This window comes from Anomaloglossus baeobatrachus, chromosome 7, assembly GCF_048569485.1.
Source record: "Anomaloglossus baeobatrachus isolate aAnoBae1 chromosome 7, aAnoBae1.hap1, whole genome shotgun sequence".
In the NCBI taxonomy this organism is placed as follows: domain Eukaryota; kingdom Metazoa; phylum Chordata; class Amphibia; order Anura; family Aromobatidae; genus Anomaloglossus; species Anomaloglossus baeobatrachus.
In genome coordinates this window covers 162,745,708-162,773,345 of record NC_134359.1, presented here as the reverse complement: position 1 = coordinate 162,773,345, position 27,638 = coordinate 162,745,708, and the positions used below count along the sequence as shown (strand labels likewise).

Below are 27,638 nucleotides of genomic sequence, written 5' to 3'. Positions count from 1 at the left end.
CACAAAACCTACACCCAGGTGCACAACACCAGCCAGTAAACCCTAGTCACCCCCCATGACAATAGGGACACACCAGTGGGCAGGACCAGGTGGATGGGAACGCCCACCTAGGGTTCCTAATGTGTTCTGGGAGGGAACAAGTCAGTTCAAGCAGAGTCAAGCTTAGGAGAACAGAACTGACAGTTGAAGTGGAGGAGTGTGAAGTGTCAATGGAGTCAGGGGTTGGGGCCCCTGGACTACTGACTAGGTGGCCTACGGCAAGCAGGACCACAGGCGACGGAGATCCAGTCACGGGAGGCCTTAAGTGGACCAGGGCAGGGTTGTAGCCCGCTGGTGCCGACAATGGAATCCGTTCCGAAGGCCATGCACAGTCGGGGTGCCTGGACCCTAGGGCGAGGAAGGTTTCAAGCCTCTTGTCAATTGACCAGTCGGGGACAAGGTTGCAGGGCTTGTTCCACAGTAAGCCCAGAGAGCGAAATGGAAGCCCAATGCAAGGGATAGCATGTCCGCCAGATCCCACAGAGATCCCAAGGGTCAGATTTCGTGGGCCATAGCTCCCAACATACAAAATACCGGGAGTGAACTTCCCCGTTTTAAGCGGAGTTGTCCCATTGAAGACACAAACACTGAGTGCAGGAGGAAGGGACCCCTGTTTGCTACACCAGGGTGTGGGACCCGAGTACACCCGTCGGAGGCAACCGGTCACTGGTAGTTTGGTTTACCACTGGACTCTGCGTAAAATTCTTTGAACTGTGAGTACACCATCCATCCCCGGTCCAACCCTGCACGACACTCTTCGCAGCCACCACTCCCGTTCACCTGGGCCCCGAGACTACACCTCCCCTACCCGTGGAGGGGATTCCATCCTGCTGCCCCGCTCCATCAGCCCCGGGCGTCCCATCACCAGGCAGCGGCGGTGATACCAGTTCTCACCGCAATCCACGGGTGGCGTCACTGACAAACAAATCCCCTGTAAATACCCCCTTTCCTACAGTTGTGAGGACGGACGGCTGTACGAGCCCGGGTCCGGCTACCACTCGAGCCATAGTAACGAACCCGGATCCAAGCAGCCCCTGCAGCGGCCCGCCCCTCGTCCGCAACACTTACAGTTGCCGCCGCTGCAGGGTCTCTCACCGGGGCAGATGTTGGGTGCAGCCGGGATGGTGTCACTCCCCACAGGTGGAGCGGGATTACCCCGGGAAAGATGACGGGGGTGATGGTAGTCCTCGTTGGTGCTGCAGCGCTGGGCGACGACACCTGTAAAAGAGAGGCAGAAACAGGGGCTGCGGTTCAGGTCTTTTTACTCACAAATCTTTCAAGCGATGCCCCAGAGTACCGGTCTCCGTTACGATGGGCTCCAGCCGATCCCGGATTCGTGAAAGGTCAAGTCTGGTGTGTGTGTCAGCCTTTGAGCCCTTTCCTCCTTTAACGCACTAAGTATCGGACCCCCGTGGCGTGAAGCACTTGAGCTTCCCGGTGTCAATAAAGTGTCCCGTTCTGTATGCTGATAGCGCAGTTCCATTATGGGGACGGGTCCAGTGACTGTTCTAGCCATTCTCCGCGACCCTTGAAGAGTTGGTAGATCATATAAAGTATATCTGCCCTAGTATTCTGTATCCCGACAGCGTCGGTCCTGTGGAAGAAGCCGCCTGCTTCTCCCCAGCGACCGTGTTGAACGCCTGACCCACAGAGCTGTTCACGGCACGTCCGCTCTGCTCTGTGTCTGAAGCTATTCTCTCTGTTGTAGTTGTGTTGTATGTTCTGAGCTGTTGCCCCTAGCCGCTGCCACCGACTGGTTCACTACTCTCACTAGGTCAACCTGCTCTTCCCACTGGGTGCTCCTGACTCCCCCTGGTGGTTGCTTCTCCCTGACCCTAAGTCCCCAGTTCCAGTGGATTGGGGCGCCCCTTGTACGGTGGCTTCCTATAAACCCACCTGTGTAGTGACCCCCTACTGTGATCCAACCCTGGCCCAATCTCCATTGGGGAGGGCAACCCACTGCCTGTATGTTTGTGTAAGTGTAAACCGGCATCGACCTTCCCTGTACCCGAGATAAGTATTACACCCCAATGGGGGTGCAGTATATGCTATTGTCAGGCTGAACACAGGCTCTGCACTAATGCAATGTGTGTCACCCTGGATAAGCCAGGGGCCACAGAGAACAACACCAACACACCCTACACTCCCTGCAGGCACATCAAGGTCAAACACAAAACCCTTGTTGCCTTCCTCCAGGGGCTGATGTCCACACCGGGGGGTGGAGCCAGGCGGTTGGTCTCCGCCCACTAAGGAGTTCACAGTCCTGGAGGCGGGAAAACCAGGCAGATAGAGTTTGGAGAGGAAAGAGAGCAGTTGGAGTAGTAAAAGTGGAAAGAGAAAAGTGACAGCAAGACAGCCTGAAGTTGGTCCGGGTGTGTGGCCCGGACGGATCAGCAAGGTTGGCGGACAGTGGTGACCGTCTGCAGGAGTGGCCGATTGGAGTTTACCGTAAGGACCGTGGACGGGTGGTGGCCCGGCAGTACCGGACCAGTACACAAAGAGAAGCCAGCACCAGTGGCAGGGGCCTTTCGGACCCCGGCAAGGCTAGGAGTCGCCGTGAAGTTGCCGAATCCGTTAGTGAAGGGGACCTCCAGGTTTCCAAACAGTCAAGTCCCGACAGAAGGCAACAGTCCAACCAGTGAGAGAGACGCCGCCACCGCCAAGGCAACCGTTTCTCAGGGCCAGCGCCTGCGGGCAAAAGGGGCTCCTCCGGCCCATATCCAAGTCGGGGAGCGGGTTACCGGTGGGAACCCATCAAAACCGTACAGACAGAGTAGGTGCAGGGAAAAGACAGTCACCGCTAACCTGCAGGGAACCACAACACCGCAGCCGTCCGAGGGACCCGTCCATCCAGCCGCTTGTTTTACCGTGAACTGTGTCATCATCATTGGGCTGAGTGAGTACCTCCGTGCCGTGCGGCACAGCGCTGCCCTTGCAACCCTGCACCTCATCAGGCCCCGCAACCCGCCTGTCATCAATCCTTACCCCATCACCGGGCCCCGGGACAACCAACCCTCTACCCACGGAGGGGAGGATTAACAACCAAAGCTGCTCCCTGTCACCGCTCCCGGGATCCCCATCCAGAGCAGCGGTGGTGTCCACACAATTACCACAACCGTGGGTGGCGTCACGGACAATATCCCCAAAACCAAAACCACCCCTTTTCACTCACGGGCGAGGAGCGCCGCTCGAGTCCCCGGGATCCGGCCCATCGCTCAAGCCACCGAGCAGCAGCAGCCGCAGAGCAGCGGCGGCCGGACCCGAGCAGTGGGAGAGCGCGGCGTCCCCTCCTCCGCCCGCGACAAATGCACAGCTGGCTGTTTATCAGTGCCAGGGTGTGCTTACAGTCACTGCCTATCAGTGCCAGCGTGTGCTTACAGTTGCTGTCTATTAGTGCCAGGGTATGCTTACAATCACTGTCTTTCAGTGCCAGAGTGTGCTTACAGTCATTGTCTATCAGTTACAGGTTGTGCTTAGAGTCACTGTGTATCAGTGGCAGGGTATGCTTATAGTCGCTATCTTTCAGTGCCAGAGTGTACTTGCAGTTACTGTCTATCAGTTCCAGGGTGTGCTTACAGTTGTTGTGTATCAATGGCAGGGTGTGTTTACTGTGGCTTTCTTTCAGTGCCAGAGTGTGTTTGCAGTCACTGTCTATCAATGCCAGGGTGTGCTTACAATTGCTGCCTATGAGTGCCAGGGTGTGATTACAGTCACTGTAATTGCTCTGGGCATACCTGCAGGACTGACAGAGTGAAATAAGCTTTACATTCTCCTGGGTGCTGCTGTTGCGAGCGGGGAACAGATCACTGCAGGGGGGCTGCTCAGGATGCTCGGATCTGGGCGGTTGCTGTGGCTTGAGTGGCAGCCGGACACGGGCTCGCACAGCAGTCCGTCGCCCACAACTGAATAAAAGAGGTTATTTACATGGGAGAGTTTGCCAGTGACGCCACCCGTGGGTTGCGGTGATGGTTGGTGACACCGCCGCTGCCTTGGTATGGGGTACCCGGGGCTGATGGAGTGGGGCAGCAGGATGGTATCCCCTCCACGGGTAGGGGAGGTGTTGTCCCGGATGCCCAGGGAGTAGGTGGAGTGTGCAGGTACGCAGTCTGCAGTTGGACCGGATGACACCAGTGTACTCACCATTTTGTTTGTTTTAATGTTTTATTGATTGATACAATTTGTAAACTTACAAAGTCAACAATACACACACTCAAGTTGAACTTCACTATTTTGAATAAAGTCACACAGAGTCCAGATAGTAAACCAAGTGCCGGATACCGGTAGCCTCCGGAGGGGTGTGCTTGGGTCCCGCACACCGGTGAACAGAACAGGGGCCCTTCCTCCTGCACTCTAGTTTGGTGTCTCGTGTGTTGACTAGTCCGCATAACGGGAAAAGTCCACTCCCGGTGTCTTTGCTGTAGGAGCTGACCCTTGCGATTTTTGCAGGCACTTGCAGATGCCCTATCCCCTGCGTTGGGCTTCTGTCTCGCTCTATCTGGGCTACTAGTGGGAAAAGACTTTTAATCTTGTCCCCTGCTGGTTAATTGGAAAGGTGCTTGCAGTTGTCCTAGCCCTAGGGTCCAGGTACCCCGGACCGGATTCCCGTTGTCGGCACCGGCAAGCTACAACCCTGCCCCAGTCCACTTAAGGTCTCCTGCTACCGGATCTCCGTCGCCTGTGGCCCTGCTCTGCCGTCTGACACCTAGTCAGCTCAGGTAGTCCGGTAGTCTGGGAGCTACAACCCCCGACTACCACTTCACTCCTCTCAGTTCCACTGTCTCCGCTTAACTCCTCTGCTCAACTCGAACTGAAGTGTTCCATCCCCTTGACACCTCAGAACCCCTAGGTGGGCATCACCATCTGCCTGGCCCCGCCCACTGGTGTGTCCCTATTGTCCTGGGGGGGTGACTAGGCTTTTGTGGCTGATGTATGTTCCTGTGTGGGGTTGTGTTGGAAGGCTAAGGAGGAGGGAATCCTGCATCTGGAAGATGAATGCAGTTTCCTGTGACAACCTGATTTTGTCAGGGCGTCACACTGCACTGTTAGTACTGCTGCAGGGCAGCTTCAGAATGTTACCAAGCTGCAGATTAACCTTACATCTACAGGCTAATAGTGTTATCTGACCTGACAGGTTCCCTTTAAGGCTATGTGCGCACTAGAAAGTGCCTTTTTCTTACGAAAAAACGAACCCTCTGAAAGAATCCCGCATCCGCGGTTTTGCCGCGATTTGCAGCGGTTTTGCCGAGGTTTACCGTAGATTTACCACGGATTTACCGCGGATTTTCCGCAAGTTGATCCCCGCGGTTTTTACCATTATCTATGGCAAAAACCGCAGGTCTCTGCGGAAAAGAAATTACATGCTCATTAATTCCACAACGGAAAATCCACGGGTAAATCCGCGGGTATAAAAAAACAAAGTGTGCGCATAGCATTTTTTGAAACCCATAGGATTTGCTGGGGAATTACTGCAGCAATGTTAGACACATTTTCTGCAGCAATTCTGCGGCAAATGCGCAGTAAATCCGCAGCGTGCGCATAGGGCTTCAGATAGGAAACATTAAAGAAACCCAACTGGTTTTACTAAATTTTACAGTATTTTCTTTTATGTATGATGTGATATGTACAGTAATTAATAAACAGTATAACAGCAAATAACCCAACTCCCAAATAAGTACAGTATCTTGACGTATCTAAAAGGGATAATTGGGTCTCCAATGTTGAACACCCCTCTTAACCACTTTACTTAAAATAAAGACATAACTTTATGGGCGAATGGCCACAGTTTTTATTTAAACAGTATACATATATCAAAACTTGTGGCTCAACATGTCACCCTCTTATTAAAAACATAACCGATACATGTATACCTTCCCAACCGACAAACCACCGATAGGTCCGTCCAAGAAGCCAATGTGGTGCCCCAGGATCTGGTTGCCACAACAGCATTGCCCCTCCAAGGGGTTAATGCTGAGCCTGGAGGTAATTGGGGATGTCTATTGGCCAGTAAGTTCAACATTAAACGCAGTTTCTCCCTCAGGCCAGCAGAGGGAGCTCTAAACCTGGAGTTCCAGGGAGCATTCCAAAAGCCTGACCTGGGGGAGGAGTTGGTGAGTCTGTGAGGAGAGTCCAGAGAGTGAAGACGCAGAGTAGTGCTGTCCTGTGGACTGGGGCTTCGAGCTGGAATAGCTTGGCCCAGTGAAGCAGGATTGGCAGAGAGGCACAGAAGAGAATTAGACATCGAAGTCTGTGGTTGCCAGGGTGTAAAACCCTTCCCTGGCAGCCGAATCCGAAGGGCAGGAGGACTGCAGGTCTCCTGGCCCCCAAAGCAACCTGAAGGTACAGCTGCATCACCAGGGCCCGGTGTGGACTCCAGCAGAGAAGCACCAGAGAGGGCCTGCGCAGCCTATCACACAGGGAGAGGGACGTACCACCGGTCCCAGCAGCAAGAGGGCCATTGCTAATTCAGATTGCAGGGTCCTATGAAAGCAAAGGAAGAATAGGGAGTGTGCCTCATACTCAGCTGGCCACAAAGATTACCCCAGTTACTTCCAGGCCGACCGGAGCCCTCTACCACCTGTAACGGTCTCCCAGGACTAACCGTTTGCACAGTAAAAGAGGAGAAGGTAAAGAGACTGTTGTTTGTGTCCAGTCCTTTCACCGCCCTGTCGGCCCTGCACAACACCGCAACTACATCGACACTTACAAGCACCAACAGTTGCCCCGGGGCACCGCTCCACCTGTGGGGAGCAAGACCATCCAAGCTGCCATTCCACCAGCCCTGGAGGCCCCATACAGCAGCGGCGGCTTAATAGCCGCAAACCACAGGTGGCGTCACGAATATTATAATCTTTAATCACCCCCAACACTGAAGCCATATTAATTGACTCCCGCCAGGGTCACGGAGTCGGGCCCTGCCACCACTGACGACCCCCGGACTAGTCCGGCCCGGCACCGGGTGTCCCATAGCCCTGGGTGGGCGAGTCACCAACAATCATTCTTATTCCCCGGCCGTAATCTACAACCGGCCCAGAGGACCACCTCGGCCGTAACCAACCGCCCCGAGGTGTGGGGTAATAACGCTCCATCAATAAATACCCCTCCCCAGAACCTGCAGGACCTACGCCCACAAGTTCCCAATCCTGTCTGAAGCCACTACCCATGAGTGACTTCATACCACCAACCGACTATCGGTACTCCCGGCCTCAAGGAACAGACCTATCCCCCCGCCACAGACCGGCCACGTGATCCCTTACGTGGCTCGGGCCCTCCAAACCCCCATGGCTTGCTCCAGACCATCTCTCAAACCAAGCATCCACAAGTCCAATCCGATATGCGTGAGATGCACCCCATCTCTTCGCAAATATTGACCCGTCGACTCCTCCAATTCCTTATGTCGCACCACCAAACCCCCATTCCGCGCCACAAACCGGCCAATCGCCCTATTCAATTTAATACGTGACCTGTTAATGCGGTCAACCAACCTCGCAAAACGCCAGTTCTCCTGAGCTACAACATCAGACCACAATATGACAATTCCTGGGAACGCTCTCCACAGGTGCAGCAGATGCAGCTTAATGTCCCTTTTCAACTCTCTAGCTGCTCTCACCCCCAGATCGTTTCCACCCACATGCACAATCAATACATTGGGATCCTGGTCGATCCTGCTATAATAAGCCACCTCTGGCCACACTCACCCCCAGGTCATGCCCCGAATCCCGATCCATTTGACCCGCGCATCCGCTCTCACCACTCCAAGTGGCCAACCGTCGGGACGTACATCCGCCCGCAATGCTCCCCAGTAAACAAAGGAATGCCCGAGAATCCACACCAGGCACGCACCTAAAAAATATAAAGACCAAGAATAAATAGCAACTGAACGAGGAAAACCAGTTCTCAAACCATTAAACAAACATATTAACCACCGTACTCCCAAACCAGCCCAATCACTCCGCGTCACCCCTCACCAGGTGTGGCCTTATGTACAATCAAAACCTGGACGACTCCCATCTCCCAATGCGCCAGATCCAATCATCGCCCAACCCCCACCTGGCTGCCTCTGTTGCTGCCCCAATCCGAAAGGAGTGTGACCCATAATCACCTGGCACCTCCTCCACCCGTGCCAACACAGTTTTTAAAACCGCAATAAACTGGAATTTCGACAGGGCAGATCCATATCCGCATGCCTCAGGAAAACCCCAGGATAACCTCCCCGGATCCTCACAAACTCCGTCACCTGCACAACTGGGCACAATTGGTGTCCAGGGATCCCGTACAAAACCACCAGACGCCCACGTCCCACCTGATCTGTTTTAGAAAAACACAACCTACATTCCACTCGATCCATTCCAAGCGTTATATCTCCCAACAACAGACCTCCTACTACCCGCCTCGCAGGACTAACTAGTTCGCCAATGCGAAAGGCCCCAAAAAATGCCAATACAAATGCCACTGCAAACAACCTCTGTTCATAGAGGGACGAACACACTTCCCCCAAGCACCCCAACAAACGTACCAACAATGGAAGCAAAATAGGCCATCTGGTATCTCGCGACCGCACCCCTCTTCTAAAACCCTTCACAGCCTGCCACACCAGGAAATCCTTTGTAGCATCCCGTACCCCCTGCAGTTTAAATAAAAAGGCCAAGGCGGACAACCTGTATCCCATCACCAATACGGACTAATCCGCTGAAAAATCGCCACTAATCACCACCAAAACCCCCAACACTTGGCCATTATAACCCGGATCCATGAAGTCCGCCATTCCTAGCTCTTCCCATTCTTTCCATACTGCCTGATATCGGTACCAAGTAGCCTCAGACACCGAACTCCTAATTCCCTCCAAAGCTACACCAACGCTAGATCCCAGAGCCATCCTGGACATTGTGCTCCATCGTCGTCCGCTCCCGACACCAGCCTCCTGAACCTGCGAAACTGAAACTGAGACAGCGCATCAGCCACCTCATTTTGAACCCCCAGCACATGCCTCGCCACGACACAAATGTGTCGCAGCACCAGATGCCTCAAATACCCCACCACACTGACAATGAATTGATAGCATGGACCACCGCCATATAATCACAATGCATGCAAACCTTTTTTTTTCCTGAAAATTTAGGGCCCCACAGCTCGAGCACCACTATGATCAGGAACAGTTTGAGCAACGCCAAGTTTTTTACCAGACCTTTCTCCCTTCACGTCCGTGGCCACTGTTCCACACACCAGTGGGTCTGAAAAATTGCTCCAAAACCAGTCGCCCCTGCTGCATCCGTAAACAGCTCTATCTGACTATTGGACATTGCTTTGCTCATCCACAATGTGCTACCATTGTACCTGTCTAAAAAGGAATCCAAAACCAGCAAATCCCCTTTCATCACCCTCGTCACTCTGACAAAGTGATTCGGCGCTGTCACACCAGCAGTTGCACTCGCCAATCTCCTATTAAATATTCGCCCCATCGGCATAATGCGTCAAGCGAAATTCAATTTACCCAAAACTGACTGCAACGCTCTCAGCCTCACCTTTTTTGCCTGGTACAATGAACGCAGTGACGCTTTTAAATCCACCAACTTCCCTTCCGGCAACCGCCACTCCATTGCCATTGTATCAATCTCAATGCCTAAAAAACATAAGGCCGTCACCAGCCCTTCCGTTTTCTCTTTTGCAAAAGGAATACCTAAACTCTACGCTATACGCTCTAAAGTGAACAACAACAATGAACAAACAGAAGACCTTGCCGGCCCAACGCACAGGAAATCATCCAAGTAGTGAATCACGAAGTGAACCCCTGCCACATGCCGGACTACCCATTCCACAAACTAACTAAATGCTTCAAAATAAGCACAATAAATAGAACAGCCCATGGGCAGGCACCGATCCACATAATAATCTCCCTCCCACATGCATCCCAATAGATGAAGACTGTCTGGATGCACCGGGAGCAAGCGAAAAGCCGCTTTCCCATCCGCTTTCACCATCAGGGTCCCGCGCCTCGGCGCCCGCACTAAATCCAGAGCTCTGTCGAAATATACATAACAAACCGCTGACTGCTCAGGTGAGATACCATCAGTCACCGACAAACCGGCCGGGTAAGATAAATGATGTATGAGCCGAAATTTCTTCAGCTCTTTTTTGGGGACCACCCCCAATGGCGAAATCCTAAGATTGGAAAATGGCGGATCCCTAAAGGGGCCCGCCATCCTACCTAACTCCACCTCCTTGACAAGCTTTTCCTTCACCATCTCCGGGTGTTCCTTTGCGGACCTCAGGTTACCCGGGCGAAACACTGGTGCCCCAGATTCAAACGGAATCCGGAAACCCTCAGTAAAACCCCTCCTCAATAGCTTGGCCTCCCAAACATCCGGATACCTACTTAAATAAGGAAGCATCGCCTTTACCTTCACCGGCGTCCTCCCTTTTTCCAGCCCCCTCCCCAGGCTTTCCCTTTCCTTTCTTAAAGCACCTGGCCAAAGAATGGGAACCTCCACATCCGGAACACTTGTGCTTGAAACGACATGAGGCCCTGAATTTACACTGCCCCTCATTGAATTGCCAGCAAGCTCCTTTTTTCTGACCAGCTGGTGACCCGCTGTTTGCACCCGAGCCCCCGGCAGCCCCCCGAAAGGGCTGAGTCGGAGCTGTCATTAACCTCATCCACAAAGAGATGTCCTTGTGGTCCCATTTAATTCCAGCCCACAGAGCCTTCCGTTGCCGGAACTGCTCATCGTACCTAAGAAACTTTAAACCCCTGTACACTCTATACGCCTCCCCAATCGATCCATGTATCCAAAAAGTGCGGAACAATGTTCCGGCTCCTTTTCCCCAATGACACTAGCTAGGATAGCAAAAGCCTGCAGCCAGTTAGTAAATGTTCTGGGAATAAGCCTATACCTCCTCATCCGCCTTCTCCTTTTTTGAATCACTTGGCTTCACCTTGTCCAAGTTAAACTTCTCAAGGGGAAGCAGGGAAAATATTTCTACATACTCCCCCTTCCATATCTTCTCCCTCACTTCCTTTTTTAAATGCACCCCCAAAGGACTCTCAAAGCAAACATATGCCTCGCTCCATGCCCTATCATCTAACCTCACGACCTCGTCCTCTTTTTCTTTTTCCCCATCCTTTGCCGTGTCGGACCCAGCCGCAACTCCTGCCACCTGCCCCGCTTCCACCACTACTGCAGCTCCTTGCGTTGCTACCTCTTGCGCCGCCACTACCGGTTGCATAACACCCGAGGGACCCACCCAAGCCCCCGCCGGAGAACCAGACCCACTCACCTCTGACCGCTCAGCCGCCAACCCCTGCAGCACCCCTAATAACTGACCCCAAAACTCTGACCCTGGTAACTCCGGCTGCTCACACCCCCCCGAGCCCTGCGCACTCACACTCACGGAAGACCTCCCACCCCAACTACCCGCAAAATTAAGCATACTCGTCGTTCGCTCACCGAGCTGCCTCTGAATTGGATCCGAAACAGCCGTATCACGACTCCTCCATCGCTCCATCCATCCTGATGCGTCGTCACCTCCATCCTCGTCACCAGAGTCCGAATCGCTGCTGAGTACCTCAGGGGAAACCAGCAAAGGGACAGCCTGCACTTGGCGGCCGTTGACCCCCACGGTCACCGCACCCTGCTCCTCCAAACGCCTCCTGCTGGACCATTTACGTTTCACCTGACGCGGCGTCCTGCCGCCATCCACTGTCGACGATCCCGTGCCCGACTGCTGCGCCGCCGCTCCTCCTGCCATCCTCACTGGTCTCCCTCCCTGCCGACTGCAGGAAGGCTGTCCGCCTTCTGATGTTCACTGAGTCCTCCTCCCAGCACGATCCATGCTGGGGAAGACCGTCACCACTGACCGCACACTCAGGCCCTGCCGACTGCAGGACCCATCCTCCGCGGCCCCCTGGCTGCTGACCTGTTGATCCCGGGCTGCACTATCTGGGCACCTCCCCTGACGCCTGCAGGGAGTCTCCACCGCTGGACCATCACACAGGGCTCTGCCCCCAGCCGGCACATCACCTGGGGCTGCTGTTAATCTGGTCCGGGGCCTTGCAGTCCGCGGACCGGAAGTAGGCCTCGCAGAAGCTTCACCCACCTCCGACCCACGGGATCTCCGATGCGGATTCCTCCCAGAGGCCGGTGAAGCTCCTGCAGGCTGCCGAGGGCTCCCCTGCCCTGGAGGGTCCCTGAGTGGGCTCCTGGATCTTGATCTCCTCCCACCGTCGGGGAAGTAACGCTCCGGCGGCCGAGACCGCCGAGCGCGCAGCACAGGTCCGGGTGCAGCAGCAGCCACAGCGGCAGGAAACATCGCTCCAGCTCCACAGGTCACACGCAGCTACTCCCACACCACATCCACTCCCAGGACCTCAGAGGCTCCACGAACCCACTCAAGCAGCGCCGCAAGATCCGACATCCTGGAAACCGGCGATGCTGACCACACCACGATGGCACCAACGGCAAAGAGGAGGTACCAGCTCTAACTGCCCCTTATAAACCCCCCTTTTTACCATTCCCCTCACAACCTCTGCCCCAATCCTCACAGCTCACCCAATCCACCAATCCCCTAATCCCTTACACAACCCTATTAAACCCACCAGGTTAACCTCTTCCTACACTATACCCTCCCGATTGTCATGGGGCTTATTCACCCCTATAGGGCTCATTGCCCATCTATATATCCAAAAGTGAGATAAAGTCAGTTAAATGAATCTGTTAGCAGGTTCATGAAGATGCTAATCACACATACGATGGATCAGTGACAGACTCCAAAATTGCAAAGATCCATGTTTATGCTCCAGTGTTTTTTCTTTGTGGGAAACATGATATTAAAACCCAGCAGGCACGGTAGGAAGTGTCCATATGACAGCTTCTGTCTGGCCTCTCCTTTGCGGACTTGGCTAATCTTGATTGACAGGTTTCTTTCTATTTGAATATAAATAGAAACCAGGCAATTTCGCTTTCCAGGGCTGTGAGACGGCAACATTACTTAGCTAGCAGACCCTTTTTCTGGAGATTTGTAAAACTATGTTTCCTCTGAATGAAGCAATTTGATAGTAGAATCTATTTTATTATTATGATTAAAGCCTGCTTTACACGTTACGATTAAGCATACGATATCGTATGCAATCGCAACCGCCCCCATCGTATGTGCGGCACGTTCAATTTGATGAACGTGTCGCACAAACGATTATTTGCCGTCACACATACTTACCCTTCCATACGACCTTGATGTGGGCGGCGAACGTCCACTTCCTGGAGTGGGAGGGACGTTCAGCATCAAATCGACACCACGTAGCAGCCGGCCAATAGAAGCGGAGGGGCGGAGATGAGTGGGACGTAAACATCCCGCCCACCTCCTTCCTTCCGCATTGCCGGAGAGAGCCGCGGGACGCAGGTAAGATCTGTTCATCATTCCCGGGGTGTCCCACACTGCGATGTATGCTACCTCGGGAACATTGAACAACCTCATGTTCAATTTTTAGCAATTGAACGACGTGCATGCGATGAACGTTTTAATGTTCAACCGCAATCGCACGTAGCTATCACGCTACAATATAACTTACGATGCCGGATGTGCGTCACTTACGACATGACCCCGCCAACACATCGTAAGATTTATTGTAGCGTGTAAAGCCCGCTTAAGTCCATCTCTATTTATTCTGCATGCGGTTAGTGAAGTGTGAACATAAAGACAGGTTCTTTCTATAACAAATCTTTGTCACAGGATGGAAACTATCAGTTCATTGCAAAATTAATAAAGTATTCATTATGCATTACTGGTACTTTCTGTAAAAAAAAAAAAAAGCAATACCATTATCTTATATTTTTTAGAATGTATTTTATACATGCAGATTATAGGAAAACTTCAGATCAGTGTTTATCCAATTTTAAAGAAACAACACACCAGGCCAAGTTCCTGATGTATTGACCATAGCTTTTCATCACAAGGGAAACCTCAGAAAGTGAAATTGTTACTAAACATTTTAATAATTGCTTACAAATACCAATAATTATCATACTAAAGACAAGATGAATGTATTGTTATTGTCATTTTCACAAAAGGAGTTCTCCCCTGTTGGTTGAAAGGAAAATGTATTTGTATGTTTTTACCTGCCTAATTTCCTCACAAACCAGTGAAAAGAGCCAGAAATAAATGACAACTTCCCTCCACGAAGGACTTGGTTGGAAATCAATCATTAACACATATGCAAAAAGTAACAGGAAGCCAAAGTATGCCAAGATGTTAAGATGGAAAATGACTATTGGCGCCATAAAGAAAGCTTGGAAGCGGTCAGTGGGGGACATCACAGTTTTCTTTTTAAGAGTATGAGTTTGTGACCTAAAAGATAAATAATTACAATTAAAAAAATTCCTTAATCTGTCCCATTGAGTTGCAAAATGACTTAGTATTTAATGTGAACAAAAGCAGAATTCTGAATAGAATAGAGTAGTTATAAGTCTGCTGCACTAAATCATTGAAGCATAGCTAACACAGATTCCCTACTCATTGATACATATAGCACAGACATATCATGACACATCACAAAATCATGTTGTTATAAAAAGGCTGATAAAATAGCACAACACCTAAAATAGCTCTTATAGGAATTGTCGATGTACTGTAACTGTGCCGCCCCTGCAGCGGATCGAACCGCTCGGATCCGGGGGTGGTGATTACTAGTGGCTCGAGGGTCTCCGGATCCGGGGGCTAGGGGCCACACTCAAATGGAAAAGGGGGTATTTACAGGGGAATTGGTATAGTTCGTGACGCCACGGGTGGCATATGGTACCTGGGAGTACCACCGCTGCTGTTAGGAGTACAAGGGGTGATGGAGTGGGGCAGCAAGGTCACATTATCCTCCACGGGTATTGGTAGGCCCTGGGACTCTGGATGGTGACACGGGGTGCAGTGCAGGGGTCAGTCGGGTACTCACTCAGCCATGAAGCAGACGCTGACAACAGAGTAAACCAAGTCTCTGACTGCCGCTGTCTATTGAGGGGAGCTCGTCCGGGTCCCGTCCCCTGCAGCACTGCCTGGTGGTCCGTAACCTGCCTCCTAGCACAAATTTAGAGTGTCCTTTGTGGCACGTTAGCTTGGAGCTTTCTGGGCCCCTCTCCCCACTGTGGCTAAGTGAGGGAGCCTGCTCTCAGGGGCTCACGCTTGGGATTTCAGTGGGCCATTTGTTTGGGAAAGCCCTATCCCACTCGTTGCGCTAGTGCCCCCGATCTTTGAGCTTTGTGGGAACAGTCCATAAAGGTCCTGTCCTCCGCAGGTCAATTGTCGGGTCGCCTGAAGCTTCTCCCCGACCTAAGGTCTGTGTACCCCGACGTGCCTGCAGTCCCGAACTGGTAATAGAACCAGGCTGCTGACCATCCTCCAAGACGGGTCCCAGGCACCCAGCCTCAATCCCCTGCGACCGGGGGTCCGACTCCTCTAGGTCCAGACCACCGTCTGTGACCTAGTCAGATTCTCCCATGGGAGCTACAACTCCCAGCTTCCTCAGAGCTCCTCACAGCTCGAGGGCTACCACTCAACTGACTTGACACCTCCCACCTTCCTGTCTGACCCCATAGGTGGGCGGCCCTATTCCTGCTTAAGCAGCCCACTGGTGTGCCTGGCAGGTGTGGTGCAAGGTGTATCTAGGATTTGTGAATGCTGGTGGAGACAGCACTGCAGGATGGAGACCCAGAACCATGGGGGGTTGAATCCTGCACAGGGAGGGAAAGATTGTGCAGAACCCTGTGACGACCTGAATAGTCCAAGGCGTCACATAACCACAAACTAAAAAAACAACATGATGCCTTATTATTATAGAGATACTTTCCTTGATGCTATTTTATTTTTCCTTGCTTCAGTAGGCACCGGATCATCAGGAAATACTTCTGTGTTGATTTCTTTGCTCATAACTTGAATCTGAACAACTTCTTCATCTTTCCTAAGATAAAATAATATTATTACTGATTTTTGCTGCATCTTTATGTAAAAAATAAATAAGAAAACATGTAAGAAAAAAAATGTAGGTGCATTTTACAGCCCAGGCCATTCTACTGACTTTTTCTCATACTGCAAGAGTAGGTTAGATGCATTGGCGGACATAGAGCATCGCCAGTGCAGCGGCACCTGGACCCACAGGTGAAGTGAGGCCATGCTGTCACACTGTACTCTAGGGTGTCCTAAAGCAGTACAGCGCAGTAATGTGGTACAGAGAAGATTCCTGAAACTACCTAAGAAGGTAGTTAAATAAATCAAAAGAGGGCCACTTAATGATTAAAATGGCAACAACTCTACCAATGAATGAAACCAAAAAGAAGAAAGAGTCTTTCAGTTTGCCAGATAGCAAATATACCCACACAAGCCATATTATGAAAATATAATTATTTTATTATAAATGCTGTAAGGGGATCAATTATAGGCATACATAGATAAATATAGGACCAAGGGAAATGGTGCTGGAGGGGAAAACCCCACGTGTCCCATGCATACATTCAGGAGAACAAGTCTCTACTGAGTAACGGCAGACATACCATAGTAACACCAGGCAGACAAAGCCTAAAAGGAGTAAAAGCGGCAAAAGAAGCTAAGACAAGTAATAACCAAGGGCAGAGCCACCTACCAGGAGAATATGACGCCGAGGGCCGGGATAGCACGTGGGGACCAACGTCCCAACACGTGTTTCGCTCCGTGTGCTTCGTCGGGGGATGACTAAAAATAGTGCAAGAGTGAATGTTATATAGGGGGTCCAACCCCAATAGACAAACGCCCCCTTGTTTGGTAAATCGCAAAAACCGGGGTGTAGCCAGACGCGCCGCACTGGATCTAATGAACGTCTCACTTTTGTTCCTTTTTTATAGTCCTCTGGCTGGTTGGTACAGTAATTGCCATTATAAATTCTGGCCCTTTTGCGGTCCGATTGTGGACCCCATTATGTTGGCCCTTAATGGTAATTGCTGTCCCTTGGCAGTTGTTTTCATGAGTTTTAGACCTTTGTATTAATAGGATGACTGGTCCTTTTGTGTGGTTCTGTTTCTCAATTTTAACAGTGTTTTTTGTTTTCTTTAGTCTGGGTCCTACCCCTACTATGTCTTAAGCCCCTACAGTTTGGGGATACCTACTGTGGAAAATGTCTTTCAATCTACTTGAGACACGGAGTTGTTTTGACGTCGGATCAATCCAAATATACACATGTTTTTCCACAATTATGTAATGGATATATTTCTATCTATGTATACATGTGTTTATGTGATGTCTTATCTCTGTATATGTATTCTCATTACTTATGCATGTATGCGTATTATCACACACATTATGTTGCATTGCTATATATGTGGGGGTGAATATGTGAGAGTGGCCGTTTTCATTCTCCTCCCTGTCTCTCTAACACATTTTCTGCTTTCTTTATGTCCCCTCAATATCTAATATTTATTCCTGCTGGGGTATTTTGCGACTTTCTTGTGGAACGCTCCTATAACTGATTTCCCGTCCTTTTTACAACTGTGGGCAGTGTTGCCCTGTTCACTAATGGACGCTCTGGCGCCTTCCACCAAGACTTACCCGATGACGTATCAGAGGGAAGTCTCTACCTCCTGACGCGGCCGCGGCTGGCGTCCTTAGCAGCGGAGTTCCGGAAGTGCTGTGACGTCACAGGAAGCTTTCTTCCCTCCGGCTTCCGCTGCTGAGGATCCAGTGCGGCGCGTCTGGCTACACCCCGGTTTTTGTGATTTACCTAACGAGGGGGCGTTTGTCTATTGGGGTTGGACCCCCTATATAACATTCACTCTTGCACTATTTTTAGTCGTCCCCCGACGAAGCACACGGAGCGAAACACGTGTTGGGACGTTGGTCCCCACGTGCTATCCCGGCCCTCGGCGTCATATTCTCCTGGTAGGTGGCTCTGCCCTTGGTTATTACTTGTCTTGGCTTCTTTTGCCGCTTTTACTCCTTTTAGGCTTTGTCTGCCTGGTGTTACTATGGTATGTCTGCCGTTACTCAGTAGAGACTTGTTCTCCTGAATGTATGCCTGGGACACGTGGGGTTTTCCCCTCCAGCACCATTTCCCTTGGTCCTATATTTATCTATGTATGCCTATAATTGATCCCCTTACAGCATTTATAATAAAATAATTATATTTTCATAATATGGCTTGTGTGGGTATATTTGCTATCTGACAAACTGAAAGACTCTTTCTTCTTTTTGGTTTCACTAAGAAGGTAGTTAGCAGGTAAACCACTAGAGGGCAGTAGAGTGGAGAAACTGTACAAGCAGAGTATTCCCTAACAGAGGTAATAGTAGTCAAGCCCACCAGATGGCAGTAGAATCGTCAGGATGCCAGATCACAATAAGGCTAAGAACACACATCCGACTTTTCTGCCGTTTGTCGGATCCGGTGCGCTCCCGTACAGTCTATACAGTACAGTGGCTGCACTGCAACTTTCTGGTCACATGCTCCTTTCACATGACAGCACGTGACCGAAGCTTGTCGCGCAGCCACTTTACTGTACACAGTGTATGGGACCGCGCCGGATCCGACAAACGGCAGAAAAGCCGGATGTGTGTTCTTAGCCTAAGAGGTCTCGAAAGTACACAGGGACAAGGCAAAATGTAGTCAGATGGAAGCAAGGAGTCGGTAACCAGTAAGTCAAGAGCTCAGGGGTGGGGAGGGACAGGAATGGAATCTAAGGTATGAAGACGAGGAAGGAACAGGGACACAGATGAGTAGGGAACAAAAGGGAGACAGTGGGAGAGACACTGACAGGACAGGAACAGAGAACAGAGAAGGTCAACAACAGGTCAGGTGAACACGGAAGTCAGGAGGGAGGCAGTCCAGATGACAGGTCACTCACAAGCAGAACGCAGCAGAACCGTAAATATCACTGAAGTAGCTCTGGAGATGCATCATAGTATAGTGGCCTGACCTCCAGAATGAGTCAGGAAGGATTAACCCCTAACGTGACCTGTATCAGGGATGTGAAACTAACAAAGTCTCAGCAGCAGCTGAGCCAGGAATAAATCATGACACATGCAAAGCGGTTAGTAATGAGGAGAATCTAACCTGTTGTTTGGAGCTTGAGGCTCTCGGGGGCACATATCCAGATTGCCCTCATCTATCATAAGCATTGCGCTGGGCAGGAGCGATCCTGCTTCTCCGCTGCACAGTGTAGGTAGCAGAGCTACAGAAATCCATCCCCTGTGGCTAGAATAGGGTTCATCCTCTGCGGTGATGATGTCACCAGAAGGTGTGGGGCTTTCTCATCTAGTCCAGAGCCATAATCCAACTGCTCAGTGTTGTGCTGTAGCTGCTGGACATGAGGTGCTATGGATAGGTCTCACAGAGGACTGAGGGGCTGCACCAATGAGTGAGGGGCTAAGGGTGAGTAATGTGTTTGTTTTCTTTGGGGCACAGAATAATAAATATATAATAATAAGTGGATATTCCAACATGGGGGCTGCATATTGGGGGATTGTACAGGGAAGGTGCTGCATATTGGGGGATTGTATAGGGAAAGGGGTGAGTTTACATACATGGGACTAGATGGGAAAAGAGGTGCTCTTGTATGTGTGGAGCTGCATGCTGGGGGCAGTACAAGAAAGGGGGTGATGTTACTTGCTTGGGGAAGGGGGGGGAAATGTTACAGTTGTTAAGAGGGCTTCATGCTGGGGGCTGCATGCTGTAAGGCTACCTTCTGGGTGCAGCGTGCCTGAGGGGGCTAAGTAGGTAAAGGTTAGGTTTATTTGCTTGGGGCTGCAAGCTCTGGGGCTGAATGGGGAAGGATAATGATGTTTTCTGCTAGAGGGCTGCATAGTTAAGGGTGTTATATTATGCATTGGGGCTGCATAGGGGTTATGGTTACTTGTGTAGGGCTGCGAGTGATGTTATGTATGTGGGGAAGAGGGTGATGTTACATATGTAGGAAAGTCCTCCCCACCCTACAATTCATTATATGGTCCTCAGTGTCTTCTCCACCCCACAATTCATTCTATGTCCCTCATAGCATACTCCCCACCACACAATTCCTATATGGTCTTGATAGCATCCTCCTGACCCCAAAATTCATTTTATGGCCCTGATAGCATCCTCCTCACCCCCACAATTCATTATATGGCCCTGGAGGAATCCACCGCACAATTCCTTATATGGCCCTGGTAGCGTCCTCTAACAATTTATTATATAGATAAAAAGAACCTGCAGACATAAAAGCGCAATAGGGTCTTACCCTGACAGACAGGGAGTGATAAAGGAGATGATCCTACTCACCAAAGATGGTTGTGAAAGGCACAACTCCTGTAACAGCATAAATCTGGATCAAAGGCAGCAGTACCCCAAGTGGCTGATAACAGAGAGAAATTGTAGAAAGGGGCTTTCTAAACCGCGCCAAAGATCACTGATGAAATCTTGGATTAATGTAAACTTTTTATTCTTGCACAGGTCTACGCGTTTCAGGAGACTCTGCTCCCTTCCTCAGGACCAAACAGGCATAAGTTACATCAAATCCTGCAAATTTGATGTAACTTATGCCTGTTTGGTCCTGAGGAAGGGAGCAGAGTCTCCTGAAACGCGTAGACCTGTGCAAGAATAAAAAGTTTACATTAATCCAAGATTTCATCAGTGATCTTTGGCGCGGTTTACAAAACCCCTTTCTGCAATTTCTCTCTGTTATCAACAATTTATTATATGACATTCATAGCTTCCTCCCCACCCCACAATTAATTTTATGGTCCTGACAGCAACCTCCCCACCCCAAAATTCATTATATGGCCCTGATAGCATCTTCCCCACCCCACAATTCATTATATGGCCGTGAAAGACTCCTCCTACAATTCATTTTATGGCATTGATAGAACCCTTGTCACCCCAAAATTCATTATATGGTCCTGGTTGAGGACTATATAATGAATTGTGTGATGGATAGAATGCTATGAGGGGCATAACATGAATTGTGAGGTGGAGAGGACACTATCGTGGCCACATACTAAATTGTTATATGATCCTCAGTGTCCTCCCCACCATACAATTCATTATATGGCCCTGAGGGAGAGACCGACATGGACAGAGAGAGATAGAGACAGAGAGAGAGACCGACTGACAGAGAGAGAGCGACCGAAAGACCTGTGTTTATTATGTCAAAAACACATGCAGATCGCTAGTAAAAAGCATTGACTTCAATATTATTAAAACGCTACTAAAATAGCAAAAACAATTGACAAGTTGCTTCTTCAAACGCAGAGATTTTGACAAATTTTCCGCAACTAAAATGCAGCATTTGTAAAAGCATCATGCGCACAAGAAAGCCCTATTTTCCATAGACTTTGCCTGAAAATCAAAACGCATACGATTTTGCATTAAAACGCTGCAGCTCAAAACGCTGCTGAAACGCATGAAAAAATGCAAAGTGCGCACATAGCCTTAGAGGGGTTGAAAAGCTTCCAAAACAGCAAAATATGGTTTACAGTACAGCAGCACTGTTTTGACATAGCCATTCACTTCCTAGGCTATTGACAGAAGAAATATAGAGGTGGATAAGAGACAGGTGTAGGGCTGGTGCTTCCATACCCTTGCCAGTTCAGACAAGACACAACTTGGACACCTATGTAGTAATCTCAACATTCAAAATCCTTTCGGGCAGACAGCAGTACAGTAGCAAAAGAGCAGGGAGGTACGATCCATGCAACACACAGGCTGTAAGCCAACATTTTAATTTGAAAAATGAAGACGTGCCTGAGTTCCAGGTGTAGGCCTGTCCCTACCAAAAGAATGGCACTCCCCACAAGACATAAGTTTGAGACCCAATTTTGAGTCTTGACATTAAAAAAAAAGTTCATGCAGATTGTAGTACAGTAGCATGAATTTCCCCCCTCCCCATAGGGATTTAAAAAAGCAGGGAGGTGCGGATCATGCAACACACAGGCTATGGGTTGGCATTACAATTTGCAAAATTAAGACATGCTGCAGTGACCGGTGCAGATCTCTTGGTCCCAAAACCTGGCACTACCCACAAGACATAAGTTTGAGACCCCTTTTTGATTCTCAACATTAAAAAACCTTTGAGGCAGACAGTAGTACAGTAGCATCAATTGCCCCCCTCCCCATAGGGCTTTAAAAGAGCAGGGAGGTACGGTCCATGCAACACACAGGCTGTGGGCCGGCATTTTAATTTGAAAAAGTGAGCACACAGCAACCGTGCCTTCTGCAGCAGCGCATCCAGGACATAATACTGCCATAGAAATTGCTGCACAATCAGGTTGATACATGCAGTGCATATGTGATGTTACCCAGATGTAGTGTCGCCCAGCTGATGGTTTGCACCCTAATCGCACATGGCCCTCTCTAGCTCCAGGCTCTGTGGATCCAGCCATTTATCAATCTTGGTCACCAAAGTACCAAGACAGGAACACCTGGATATTCCCTTCTATAGTAGATGTGGAAAGGGGGGAGACAGAGATGGAAGAGCAAGGGCTGCCACCTATGGGCAGCAGATCACTGAGGTGGGAGAAGTGGGTATGCCACAGCTGATCAATAATCTGTGTTTTCTGTCAAATAACCTGCAGGGTATTGCTGAACAAAACAACAATAATTTTCAGGCTCTGCCTCCAAACCCCAAACACGCAGCAACCCCTGTTTGGCCATCATATTCTATGGCACCTACTTTTCAGCCTCCTGTTTCTTTTCGTAATGATCTTGCTAGCTTGTTTGATCCATAACCATGGTGGTTCATCTAGCTATAATCCTTATACTTTCTAAAAACAACATACCATTAGGTTTGTTCCACATTTCATAACATTTTAGACTATGTTTGAAGAAACCATTATTCTTGTTTTGAAGGATATTTATGTCAACAGTGTTAAAAATAAAAACTTTGACAGAACATTTTTGAACATGGTTTTATATTTTTACCATTTGTTAATGTTTGTATTGTTCACAAAACATATGAAAATAGAAATCTTAAAAATCCTTTTAGGTACAGCAGTACAGTAACATCAATTGTCCCCTCCCCATAGGGCATTAAAACAATAGGAAGTTATGGTCCATGCAACACACAGGCTGTGAGCTGGCATTTTAATTTGAAAAATTAAGACATACTACAGTGACCGGTGTAGGCTTGTCCCTCCAAGAAGCCTTGCACTACTAACAAGAAATAAGTCTGAGACCCATTTTGCAGTTTGAACATAGTAAATTGTTTCAGGCAGACAGCAGTACAGTATCAACATTTGCCCCCCTCCCCATATGGCCTTAAAAGAGCAGGGAGGTATGGTCCATGTGTCGCGGGCGGAGGAGGGGACGCTGCGCTCTCCCACTGCTCGGGTCCGGCTGCTGCTGCTGCTGCTCGGTGGTGGCTCGAGCGGTGGGCCGGATCCCGAGGACTCGAGCAACGTTCCTCGCCTGTGAGTGAAAGGGGGGTGGTTTGGTTTAGGGATATTGTCCGTGACGCCACCCACGGTTGTGGTGAGATTGGTGACACCACCGCTGCTCTGGACGGGGATCCCAGGAGCGATGACAGGGAGCAGCTTGGATGTTGTTTCTCCCCTCCGTGCATAGGGGGGTTGGTTGTCCCAGGGCCCGGTGAGGGGGTAGGATGCTTGGCAGGTGGGCTACGGGGCCTGGTGAGGTGCAGGGTCGCGGGGGCAGCGCTGTGCCGCATGGCACGATGGTACTCACTCAGCCAGTAACGAATACACAGTCTCCGGTAAAACAGACGGCTGGATGGACGGGTCGGTGTGTCTCCTCCCGGCAGGTTGATGGTGACTGCCTTTCCCTGCACCTGTGTAGTGTGTATGGTTCTAATGGGTTCCCACCGGTAACCCGCTCCCCAGCTTGGATGGGTGCTGAAGGAGCCCCTTTTGCCCGCAGGCTCTGGCCCTGGGAACTTTAGCCTTGGCAGTGACTGTGTTTCCCTCTATGGTTTGAGCTGTTGCCTTCTATCGGGACTTGACTACTGGGAAACCCCGGAGGTTCCCTTCGCTAACGGATTTGACAAATTCAACGGCGACTCCTAGCCTTGTCGGGGTCCGTAAGCCCTGCCGGATGGTGCTGGCTTCTCTTTGCTCACCGGTCCGGTACCGCCGGGCCACCGCCCGTCCACGGTCCTTACGGCTCACTCCAATCGGCCTCTCCTGCAGACGGTCACCACCATCTGCCAACCTTGCTGTACCGTCCGGGCCACACACCCGGACCGCTTTCTGTCTGCTCCTCTACCACTTCACTTCCTTACAGTACCACTTCCAACTCTCAACTTTCCACTCTCAATTCCTTCCTTTTCCCGCCTCCAGGACCGTGTACTCCTCGGTAGGCGGGACCAACCGCCTGGCCCACCCCCTGGTGTGGACATCAGCCCCTGGAGGAAGGCAACAAGGATTTTATGTTTGGCTTTGGTGTGCCTAACCGGGGTGTGGGGTGTGTTGGTGTTGTTCTGTGACGACCTGGCTTGTCCAGGGCGCCACACATGCAACATACTGGATGTGGCCGGGCATTTAATTGTTAACAATCAAGAAATGCATGAGAACAGGCGTAGGCCTCTTGCTCACAGAAGCCTGGCAGTACACCATCGCCTAGTCTGCACAGTCTGGAACTGGGGTGGCAAAGTCAATGGACATCTGTGACACCCTGGACTAGCCAGGTAGTCACAGGTAGGCCCTTGCACAAACACCTTCCCCTAAAAAGGTGACAGCAGCCAACCTACAAACCCAAGTCACCTCCCTCAGGGTTTGATGTTCACACCAGGGGGCGGAGCCAGGTGGTTGGCCACACCCACCGAGGCGTTCACCTGAGGCAGAAAAAACGTGGAAGATGAGTTTTGACAGTGAAGTGGAGTAGAGTTCAAGTGCAGACCTGTGTCCAGGTCTGCCACAGTGTAACACCAGGTGTCTGGGTTGGAGCCCAGTCACCTCTGGCTAGGAGGCAGATGGTGGTAGCTGCCTGCAGGAGCTGGGATTACAGCCAGTGGAACCGTAAGGGACCGGGACCGGGTAGTGGCCCGCCGGTACCGAACTGGGGAACCGATTGGAAACCGGAGCACCAAAAGGGGTACTCAGACCCAGTACAAGGCCCAGAAGCCACTGGACCGAGTCGAATTCACTGATTGGGGTCTGGACTTTAGGTCCTTTCCCACCCAAGACCCGACTGAAGACAACCGCCCAACCAGAGGGATAGAAAGCCACCGCCCAGGCATCGAGATCCCACGGGCCAGCGTCTGCAGGCAAATGGGCTCTACAGGCACACACAAAGCTGGGAAGTGGACTACCGTTGCTCAGGCATAGGAGTCACCATTCTACTAAAAGTGAGGTGCAGGAGAAAGGCGGAAACCACCAACCTGAAAAAGGGGAAAAGCACAGCCGGCTGTGGGCACCGTCCACCATCTTGTTTGGTTTACCAGAGACTCCAGTGTGTCTGTAATAGTGAGTACAACAGTGCCCTCGGGCCACGCACCGCACCGACACACCAGCACGCATCCATCCCCCCACCTCAGCACCTACCTCGGGCCCCCTGGGACCATCACCCCCTACCCACGGAGGGGTCAACACCAAGCTGCGCAACACCGTCCCCGGGAGCCTAGTCAACGGCAGTGGTGGTGTCCATCCATTCACCGCAAACCATTGGTGGCGTCACGAACTTAACCTCCAAACAGAACTGCGGCCTCGGCCGTGAAACCTCCCCACCGAACACCATCCCTTTCAGAGCGATTTGACCCCCGGGTCCGGGAGGAGCTTGAGCCACCCATTGACGAGCCCGGATCCAAGCGGTTCGGCAGCCGGCCGAGCCCCGGGGCGGTAAAACATCTTCGACTTGTTCATCTTAATGAGCGTTAGGCAATCTACACTTTCAAGGGATCATCACAATATAAAACTTGAAAATGTGCAGATATCGTCCACTAATGAAGAATGTCATGTGAAGTTCATGGATTTTGGGCAGTTCAAAGTTCTTGGCGAAACCTCATTAATGACGACTTTGTGTGGGACACCCAACTAATTGGCTTGTGAGGTGTTGATCACAGAAGGAGAAGAAACAACAGATGCAGTTGATTTGGTGGCTGGTGGCATGGTAGGTCCACATTTTAGCACATTGAGATTCCCACAGTGATGCATGTGTTAGGGCCAGGTGGACGGGCAGACCCAGGAGGTGGATCCACTGGGCTGAACACCTCACCGAGGGCAAGGTGCCCGGTAGCCGGAGCACTACGGGTAGCAGGACAGTCCGTTCAGAGGAGTGGAGTGAAGAAGTCCCTGGGACCACGGGGTCTCTGAAGGTAGTCCGGGTGACGGAGCTCAGGTTCGGAGGCCGAGATGACGTCAGGCAGAGTCCGGAACCAACGGAGCGAGAAGATGGGTCACCACAGGGATCGGAGATGGTATGAACTGACGGGATGGCAGACAGTCACCGTTCGGGGTTCGGGTATCGTCAGGACCGCTTGGCGAGGCAGGAGCGGCTCTACGAGAGAGATAGGTAAGTATACCACAAGACACAAGGAGACCTGACTCCTAGCTTAGCAAACACGAAGAACAGGCCCCGCCCACTTGGAAAGGATCCCCCTATATACCCTGTACCTGATTCTTCAATATCCTGTTGGAGGACACTGGCCCTTTAAGAGAGGGTCAATGACCACGCGCCCTAATGCGCATGCGCGAGGCCCGGGTGCCAGAAGCCAGAGCAGGGAGCGGTGCACAGGAGGCAGGAGTGCCGGGCTGGAGCAGAGTTGCCGACGGGCGCCGGGAGCGGGGACCGGGCTGCCTGGGGACCGCAGGTGATGGGGCATGGAGGCTGTGGAGCGGGGGACGCCTGGCAGAGGAGCCGGGGAGCGTGGCAGGGGAGCCAGGGAGCGTGGCAGGGGAGCCGGAGAGCGTGGCAGGGGAGCCGAGGAGCGTGACAGGGGAGCCGGGGAGCGTGACAGCATGTTGGTTTCGCATATGTCTGTTCATGCATGTAGTAGTCAAATTATGTGATTTTTTTGCCTCTACTGAGTCATTCTTTACAACATTGGCAGATAAAAAAAGTTGGGTCATCCTTTGCTGTCTCAAAGAAGGCCCAGGCTAGGCAACTCTTAGGCCCGTTTCACACTGATGTGTAAAACACGCACATGTCCCTCCGTGTTCCGTGATTCACGGCAAATGTGGGTTGTCCATGTGCAATCCGTGATCCGTGATCCTGTGATTGCACATGGACATTACTCACCTGCCTTCACTGCTGCTGTCCATGGTGCTGAAGTCTCCAGCTCTCCAGCGTCCGCCCACCGCTCTCAGCACCTACTTCCTGGTCGTCAGTTCCTGCTTTCATGAATATCCATGAGCCAGGCAGGAGCTGCGGAGAACAGAGGCTGCAGAGTGAATTGCAGGCAAGGTAAGTTGAACATTTTTAATATTTAATATGTCCGTGATTTTCTTGTACGTGTTTCACTGATCACACACGGATCACACCATAGTGTGGTCCGTGGGTCATCAGTGATGCCAGACAAAAACTGACATGTCTTCGTGCAGAATCATGGCCAAGGGTGCACGCTGCATGGAGACACGTTCAGTGAAAAATCACTGATGTGTGAGCAGACTTAGATTAGATTAGAATGGGTCTGCGTTGCTTATGTCAGTGATTCTGGTACGTTTTAAAAAAAGCACAAACGTAC

The 27,638-nt window shown here is 51.0% G+C and overlaps 1 protein-coding gene across 5 annotated transcripts in view; it reads right to left on the bottom strand.

The window, feature by feature from the left end:
• Window positions 1–27,638, bottom strand: part of TRPM2 (transient receptor potential cation channel subfamily M member 2) — a 2,537,250-nt gene that overhangs the window by 1,225,671 nt on the left and 1,283,941 nt on the right. For all 5 annotated transcript variants that reach the window (XM_075317785.1, XM_075317788.1, XM_075317787.1 and 2 more), the window contains 2 exons: window positions 15,862–15,970; window positions 14,145–14,375 (listed from right to left, as the gene is read on the bottom strand). In XM_075317785.1, coding sequence (XP_075173900.1) covers window positions 14,145–14,375; window positions 15,862–15,970 — 340 coding nt within the window. The remainder of the gene's footprint in view (window positions 1–14,144; window positions 14,376–15,861; window positions 15,971–27,638) is intronic.